The sequence below is a fragment of the Nicotiana attenuata genome, unplaced genomic scaffold (assembly GCF_001879085.1).
Source record: "Nicotiana attenuata strain UT unplaced genomic scaffold, NIATTr2, whole genome shotgun sequence".
Taxonomy (NCBI): Eukaryota; Viridiplantae; Streptophyta; class Magnoliopsida; order Solanales; family Solanaceae; genus Nicotiana; species Nicotiana attenuata.
Genome location: NW_017675943.1, coordinates 34370 through 43815, shown reverse-complemented (window position 1 = coordinate 43815; position 9446 = coordinate 34370). Strand labels below are relative to the sequence as shown.

The 9446-nt window shown below is 34.0% G+C and overlaps 1 protein-coding gene across 1 annotated transcript; it reads left to right on the top strand.

The window, feature by feature from the left end:
* Positions 1–3122: 3122 nt before the first annotated feature.
* Positions 3123–9059, top strand: LOC109220602. The gene is made up of 9 exons (XM_019385060.1): positions 3123–4481; positions 5022–5285; positions 5406–5616; positions 5727–5836; positions 5926–6125; positions 7016–7119; positions 7626–7813; positions 7903–8102; positions 8540–9059. The coding sequence occupies exons 1-9, from the start codon at positions 4229–4231 to the stop codon at positions 8765–8767; spliced, it is 1758 nt and encodes a 585-aa protein (XP_019240605.1). The 5' UTR covers positions 3123–4228; the 3' UTR covers positions 8768–9059.
* Positions 9060–9446: the final 387 nt, after the last annotated feature.

The window sequence follows — 9446 nt, the reverse complement described above, 5'->3', positions numbered from 1 at the left end:
CCTAATATTTAGATGTTTTAAATCAACTAAACTTTTACTTATTAAATATTTCCTTATTTGAAGTATGCAAAAGCTCCTAAATTTTAGAATTTTGAGTGCAGCAAAGAATTTGCTATTTTTTCTGTCCTAAGAGCGTTACTATCTCATGTTAAAAGTTAAACTTTTAGTGTAATTATTTAGAATACGTAATATTAAGCATGTTAAAAACTACAATATTAGATATCAAACTCTTTGCACACGAGATTTCTTAGTTCATCTAATATTAAGCGTGTTGTAAGTTATTTGTTATTTTTTACATGTTTATTTTTTATTATGTAGTCAAATAACATTTTTATCTTTACTTTGATAAGTTTAAAGTTCTCATAAATTATTTTTTTGGATTTTTGTTAAATGCAACACATTAATTATTTTTCTTCGCCTTTTAAGTTCTTTAATCCATTGATGGCTAATTGTAGTTATTTATATATCATATAAATTGTGGTATACCATTACTTCTACATTAGTAATTTTTCGGCTTTAAATCGTTAATTATTCATTTATATTTCGAGGAGTTGTAGGACCAACCTTCACTCGCAAAATCCAAAAGACCAAAATTTTCGTTTTTTCATTCATGTTGTTTTGAATATTTGTGATAAAAGTATGTGAGAAGAATATTTAACTAAGTTTAATTTTGATAGACCTTTTTAACTTTCAAATTAGTTTTTTTCTAAATAGTTGACCACCAACTGCTTAAGCTACAAATAGCTGGTGCATATATAATATATGTATAAGACTATGTATACCAAGTTGAAAAAAGTAAATAGTGAACCATACCGGCTTGCTGTGTAAAGATTCCTTTAAAAATAAATTTTACATTAAACAAAACTATCCTTTAATTATTTTTTTTAATATTTTAGGACTTTAAAATCAACTAAAATTTATGATATAAAATATAGTGGTTGGATTCTACTTTTTTCGATCGTAATTTATTCTTTTTTAATTTGTCAAAAATAATTCATATAATATTTCCTATTAATTAAAGAAAAATAGAATGTTTGCTATTAGTTAGCTAACTTGTTTGTATTTTAATTTTTAGAATGAACTTGAAAATCACCAGCACAAAAAAATTGAAAATAGATTTTTTAAATAAAAAATTTAAAATCTTTAAGGGTTACATGTTTTTGCTGGAACTAAAAAGAAAATACGATAACTTGTGAAATTGAGGTAATGAAATCATAAAGCTGGAAATGAGTTTAAGTTGAATATATAAATTGGTAATACAGGAATTTTGTGAGACATATTTTCTTCATATGTTGAGTTATTTATATTTGATCAATATTTATTAATTTCAGGAGTTTAAATTTTATTTTATAATTCAAATATAATTTTAATTTACTATTTATGTATTTTTAAAAAAAAATTATCCATTGCACTTTATTTCTAAGACTAGTTTTTAAAAAAAACAAATGAGGTCTTAAAGTTGTTAAGCAGTCCCGCTTTGTTTGAAAAATGTTTACGCGAGATCGTTATTTTATTGCACTTTATTGACTTATAAATAATACTTTCAAAGAAATAGGAAGATGCCCCAATAGAATGACAGAAGTCATTTGGGCAATTTAACGACTTCATGTTTCTATTTTAGCCATCAAAATTTTATTTTGGAAAAAAGAAAAAAAAATTAAAAATTCTTTTGTAATAATTGTACATATTGGACCTTTACGCACTGTGATGAGATAAATAGAATATAGGACAAATATCACTTTTTGCCCGCGGTAGATACTATGTATATTCGATAACAATAAAAGTGTAAAAAATTTGTATATTTTTTATATATAACATATCAGAATGTATTTATGTACAAAAATATATAATTTTCAACTATTATTTTGAGAGCGACTATACAATATCATTTTCCCTAGAATATATTCACCATTAATGGACCTTACATATCGCGAATTTGAATTAGTCAGGACCAATGCGTGAATAACAAACTTAGGTTAAAAACCAAAACAAAAAACCTCTACGACCCTAACGGGGAAAACTTTTCTCTTCATATTTATTTACTTTCCTTTTATGTTTAATAATTATTGGTCTCTTTCCTGCCTTCTTTCCTTTTCTATTGATTAATAATGAAAATTTTCATCAATTTGTGTGGTCACATGGCAAACAAGTTAGAAAGATTTGGTCACCTTTCCAATTTAAGGCCTTAGTAATTTATGGTCACATTTGCAAACATGTTACACATATTGAAGGCATACTCTCATCAATCAAAGTTATGAGGATGATAAATATGGTAAGCAAACAAAATGGAGAAAAAGAGAAGATAATAAATTTTCCAAGAGGATAATACAATAATTAGAAGAGGTTTAAAATCAAATCACAATATTATGAGTTGGCATCTCGAGTTGAAATCTCAGTGATCTCCTGACTATTATTGTTGAGTTACATCGGGCGACATTTTCAACTTCCTCGATCGTGAACTATGTGAAAAACTCGAATAAAATTTAAAAAGAAAATAATTTTGATTTTTTATATATACACACACACGTTGAATGACCTTTTTGGAACCATCGTTTATATTTTGACCCTATTAAGAAAGATTTTGGTAAAATAGCCCCGCACCAAAATTTTAAAGTTTGCTGCCAGAATTTTTGAAGCAGGCTGTCAAATTCATAATTCAGGGAGCATGCTTTAAAATTCTGGCAGCGTGCTTTAAAATTATGACAACTGAGTCTATTTTTCCAAAACTTATCTTGTCAGGGTTAAAAATATAATCGGTAACACTACTATTTATGCAAATCTTCCAAAAATAATTTTACTAATGAGCAATTACGTACTTGGATAAAATTGTATACATTCTTCCAATTATGTTCCCACAAGCAAAGGGGAGTTAATTACATTAGTGTAAGTAAGAAGTCACCGTTAATTACGTGATTAATAAGCTAAAAACTGTCATCCAACAGCAACTAATTATGTTAAGCAGCAATGTCAAAATCGTGTAGTATTATTTGGCCCTTTTGTACAGACAACAGTCCAGTTATCACGCGCACATGGCGCATGCTAGCCTCAATTATATTTTAATTTATTTTTTTAAATTTCCAGTTATTGATCTACATATATAGAACAAAATAAATAAGACAATAAAATTTTCAGAAATATCCTCTATAAAAATGGAAAATAAACTCCAAAAAAAATATAATAATAAGTACTCGTGAACTGTGATCTCAGATTTGATTGGTTTCATTAAACCCTATAAATCATTTCTACCTCATCTCAATTTCAGTGGCAATAATTTGTAATTTATTGCCACTGCAATTTTGTATATTTCAAGAACCAATGTTTTTTTTTCTAATTTTGATTGGTAGGATTGATTTTGAGTAGTGGGTTTTGATTGGTTGGTTTTGAATGTGACTGTTTTGTATGTTTTAATAAAATCTTTTATACTATTATACATTTTCTTGATTTGGGTTTGTTTGTATTTGAGATAAAGAAGCAAAGTTTACATCTTCACTTGCTGTAAAATGTCAAACTCTTTTTACATTCTTACTATTTAAGACTCTGCATTAATAGTTTTGGTGAAGTGGGGTTGTTGTTTTTAGATCCATAAAGAAGCAAGAGAGGATTGATTCTAACTCTAGAGATCATTTGGTGAATTGGGTATCTGGTTTTTTGGTGAATTTGGTCCATTTTTTTATTAGATTGGCATTGCCAAATTGTTTTGAGCTGATTTTCTTGAAGTTTTCCAAGTTTGGAGGTGAATTGGGTATCATTTTCTTGTTTAGAGAGTTAAAGAAGCAAGAGAGGATTGATTGTAACTCTAGATTTGGTGAATTTGGTGATTTTTTTGTTAGATTGGTATTGCTAAATTTGTGTAGTGAGAAGTTTTGTGGAGTTCTGAGCTGATTTTCTTTAAAGTGTTGCAAATTTGGAGGTGAAGTTTTGTGCAAAGATTCAAACTTTAGGAAGATAAAGAAGCAAGGGAGGATTGATTGTAGCTCTAGATATCATTTGGCCAATTGGGTATCTCTTTTCTTGGTGAATTTGGTGCCTTTTTTGTATTAGATTGGCATTGCCAAATTCGTGTGGCGAGAAGTTTTGTGGCATTTTGAGCTGATTTTGTTGAGGTGTTCTAAATGTGGAGGTGAATTTTAGTGCAAAGATTCAAACTTTAGTAGGACGATAGAGTTTTGGATGTGGATGAGAGGAGGGGGGAAATGAGAGGTGAAGTGGCAAGATTGAGGGGACAACAATGAGTACAGGGTCATTGGGTCTTCGTTCTTCGGGAAGTTATGGTTCTTTGCAGCAACAGCTATTTCAGAACAGTTCCTCACCAATCCAAACAACACCTCCTATTCCATCAAGAAAACCCCCTAAATTGTTTAAGGAGAAAGAGGGATTGTTTCTCCGGATCTGCAAATTCGCCCCTCGAAAGAATGTGGGCATGCTGCTATTGTGTGTCGTTTCTGCCGCAGCTTTTCTGTGGGTCTTGTATGTTGGCAAAGGTTTGGTCTCTAAACTTTTTCACATTGTAGGATTTTGGCTCCAACTTTTAGTTTAAAATTACATACTCTGTGAATGTTAGATGTCAAATCTTTTATGCTGATCAGAGCTTTAGCTATAGTTTCGTGTTCATGCAATTGGAAATATTAAGATGGAGAATTTGTTTATTAAGCACTAATACAAAATTGGAAATCTTATTTATGTTAATTCTTAGAGTTAATGCCATAAGGATTGTGGAGCTTTTGAGAGGCTTTTATGTGGTAGTTATCGGGCGGTATTCGAGCTTGATAAATATATGATTTTTCTTGTATGCTCTTTACTTTTTAAGTTTTTACTTGATTAGGAGAGTTCCTGAATTCGTCTAGTTTACGCTGAAGATTTTTAATGACCACCTCTGTTGTTCAATATTCTACTTTTGTTTTTAAGGAAATACTTTCGATCTGGCTGTTCCATATGTTGGTGCTTGTACATCTTTTAAATTTTCATCTCTTAAGAATCCTTTTCTGCCTTCTAACACGATCGAGTTTTCGACTCATTTATAGGTGAAGATGCAGTGGAACTTAACACCTCCATAAGTAATAGGATGTTTCCTCCAGAGACTTTACAAAATTATATTTTTAGGAATATTGAGTCAATAAAACAAACTAATGTTGGCCGAAGTGCATCAACTATCCAATCTCCTCTTTCTTTTCCTTTGCCTTCTCCTCCTGTATATTTCAAAGGATATACTCTTCCTCCTGGAAATCCATGTGAAGGCTTCACATTGCCTCCCCCGCCAGCAGATAAGAAGAGGACTGGACCACGGCGTAAGTTTTACAATCTTGTCGTATTCTGAAAATTTTCTCCTTAAAATGGATTGAAGGTCCGAATATATAACTTCTAAATGCTGAACCTGATCTCATTTTTCCATTCCTTGTGTTCCTCAGCATGTCCGGTGTGCTACCTTCCTGTTGAACAAGCTATTGCATTAATGCCGAATGCACCGTCCTTTTCTCCTGGTGTTAGCAATTTGACTTACATCCATGAAGAAAATCCAAGTAAAACCGAGTTTGGAGGTTCAGATTTTGGCGGATATCCTTCGCTGATGCTGAGAAATGATTCGTATGATATAAGAGAGTCCATGAGTGTGCATTGCGGGTATGATATTTTCTCTACTTGGGAACTTTATGTTAAAGATTGTCGGTTTTTTCACAAGATCCTCTGATTTAGTGCATTTTGTGATTTTTCATTTCACGTTCAATTGACAGTTTTGTCAGAGGAATCAGACCTGGACATCGGACAGGTTTTGACATTGACGATTCTGACCTTGTTGAGATGGAATCTTGTCAAGGTGTCGTGGTGGCATCGGCAATATTTGGTATTGGTCTTTCAACTGATGATTCATTTGTTACATTTTCCATCTTGTATCTGATGGACCTTAGTTTTAACAAATATTCTCTTGATAAGGGGCCTTTGATTTGATACGGCAACCAAAGAATACCAGCGAATATGCAAAGAAAAATGCCTGCTTCTATATGTTCGTGGATGAGGAAACAGAAGCATTTTTGAGAAATTCAAGTGAGCTAAATAGTAGCATGAGAATTGGTTTATGGAGAATTGTTGTTGTACACAACCTACCTTATAACGATCCGAGGCGAAATGGAAAGGTAAATATTCGCCACCTTATCCTTTATTCAGTGTTTTGTCCAAGGGGTAGCCGATATCTTTTCCTACTTAGATCTGAAGTTTGAATCGTTATCCAACTTTCTGCCTAAATGGGGACTTTTGCATTCTAAATCTTGAAGTCGACAATCTGAAAAGGCTCTTGAATCTAACTCTAAATAGGTCTTTTTGTGGAAATATCTAGAGTTCCGTTGTCTACTGTAATGAGCAAGCACAAAGTGCATTTATTTTCTTAGTTTTGTCAAATTCTTATTTGATGCAGCCACTAATGGTTGCATTAGGGTAGGCTGTCTACATCGCACCCCTTGGGGTACGGCCCTACAGTGGCGTACGCAGGATTTTTCATAAGCGGTGTCACTATTTTTAGTAAGAGGCCCGTAACAGTCAAAAAATATTTTATGGAGCCAAGGAAGTTCAAACCCAAGACCTCACACATCAAACTTGAAGCTGTCAACCACTAGACTACTAATTTGTTTTGTTGCAAGTGGTGTCACTTTTAATGATTTTATCTTGTATTTCTGTTTTACTTATTATTTTTATATATATAAATAGTAAAAAAATTCGACGAAGCGGTGTCCCGTGACACCGCTTGGGTCCATGTAAATCCGCCCCTGCGGCCCTACCCTGGACCCTGCATGAACGCAGGATGCCTTGTGCACCGGGCTGCCCTTTTTATTTCATGCACAACCATAGTATACATATTCGAGCTTCAGAAGGCATTTTATCTTTTGTTTTTGGCTTTGCCTGTATGAAACTTAATATTGATTTTAAACGTGGATAGTTGTCTAATTACTTCCCAATTTTTATTACCTTATGGAGAAATAGACTATATAATGATTTGATAATTTGTGACATGTATTTGTTACCACTGTAGGTTCCAAAGCTTCTACTCCACAGGCTTTTTCCTAATGCTCGCTATTCTCTGTGGATCGATGGAAAACTTGAGCTTGTTGTGGATCCATATCAAATACTTGAAAGGTACATTTAAGACCTAATCCATATCTCATATATGCGAAAGCAAAAATCATAATTGGCCACAATCTCCCCTTCTTAAAGTGGAGACTTGGAGCAACGGTAAAGTTGTCCGTGTCACCTATAGGTCACAGGTTCGAACCATGGAATTAGCCACTGATGCTTGCATCAGGATAGGCTGCCTACATCACACCCCTTGGGGTACGGCCCTTCCCGGATCCTACATGAACGCGAGATGCTTATGCATCGGACTGCCCTTTTCTATCTCCCCTTCTGTGGATTGAATTTAGTCTCTTGACTGAAGACATTGGATTTCTTCTTTTAAAACTTTACTGATACTAACAGCAGCCACCTATATGGCTGCCATGTCCCGTTTTATGGGTTGAATTCAGTCTCTTGACTAAAGACACCGGTTTATCCTTAACTGTTGAACATTGACTTGTTCATAGAGATGTGCTTTTATTGTTCTTCACAAGTTGAATCACTCTCAAGTTTTTTCAATTCAATGTCAGGTTCTTGTGGAGAAAAAATGCCAGTTTTGCTATATCAAGGCACTACAAGCGCTTTGATGTGTTTGTAGAAGCAGAAGCTAATAAGGTTGCTGCAAAGTTCGACAATGCTTCCATCGACTTTCAGGTTGAATTCTATAAAAAGGAAGGTCTAACTCCATATTCCAGGGCTAAACTTCCTATTACAAGTGGTAAGATTATGATCCTCTTTTTTTCATCTTTCTTTACCTCGTATCCGTTTTCTGTCTAATAACCATACTAACATACTATTTGTGTGCAGATGTCCCTGAGGGATGTGTAATAATAAGGGAACACAATCCAATCTCCAATCTGTTTACTTGCCTTTGGTTTAACGAAGTGGACCGTTTTACTCCAAGAGACCAAATTAGTTTTGCTATTGTGAGAGATAAGATCATGTCAAAGACAAATTGGACTTTGAATATGTTCTTAGATTGTGAGCGGCGCAACTTTGTGATTCAGGTATTCTTCATGTCTTTACCTTCTGGATTGTGAACGACGCAACTTTGTAATTGCCATTGCTGGTCCACATATTGATATTTCCTGTATTCTATATTATATGCCGCTCTTTTCTTTTTAATCTGTTCTAAAAAGAATGACATCTTTCTATATTTGGAAACTCCACTTCAAACTTTTCATTGTGCCCTAGAGGTCGTACTCTTATAGCCATTGAAATGTCACGGTATGTTTAAATATCACAAGTTCTAGGCGTACTCTTGGAATGTGTCGGAATGTGCCAAAAGTCTTTGCGCTCAATTAAATACCGCCATATAAAAGGAAACGAAGGGAGTAATAGTTTTAGCTACTTATCAAGATGACCTTTTCCGATTTACTTCCTGTGTGCTGGATAGCTGTATCTTCTTAATTAAAAAAATTGATTTTTTCTTTACTATCTGCAGGGGTACCATAGAGACGTTCTCGAGCGCCCAACTCCACCTCGTGCGAGTGTGATTGTTCATCCTCCACCGCCTGTAATTCTTGAAGCGCGACAGACCTCACCTATCGTTTCAACATCAACCGTCATACCTACTCCTCTCAAAAAGATAACCACGAAGCGTGGGAGAGAGAGGAAATCCAAGCGTCATAGGAAAGTTATTGCTGGAAATAAAGATCCTAATTTCAGTTAAAAATTTTGATTTGAGTAAAATTCTATTCTTTTCCTTCCCTGTTTCCAGTATATCAATCGCGGGGTTAGGAACTGTTGTTTCCGAAAAGTCAACATGAAGTTCTTCATAAGATTCTTTAGAAGGTATCTGATTTATCTGATTTTTTGTTGTATATATTTGAGTCTTAGCAAGTATTGTCATAGCAATTTTATACTGCGAATCGCCTTCTCTTATCGCTAGCATCATGTATTATTTCTTCTCATACAACTGTTGGTTCTGAAGCAAGATGAAATTCAATATCCATTATACTGTTGTCTGCTGCGTTTCTTTTCAACTATGCTGTGACTATGCTTTTCCTGAGCCGAGAATCTATCAGAAACAATCTCTCTACCTCCACAAGGTAGGAGTAAGGTTTGCTTACATACTAACCTCCCTAGATTCCGCAATACTAGATTGGCGAGACAAGAGAGAAAGCTTAGAAAGTAGTAAGGTGTCTATGGGGCTTGCCTTACAGGTAGTGACTATACTACTTATATATCGAGCAGATCTTACTCTCAATGGAGTCATTTCGATATGACCTAGGAACTTACAGAATACCAAAATTGGATAATCGGTAGAAGAATGATTGGCTAGATCATTTGCTTCACTGCGGAACAGCCCCTTTCTACTCTACGTTCCGAATAAAAAGCCGTCATCCTTC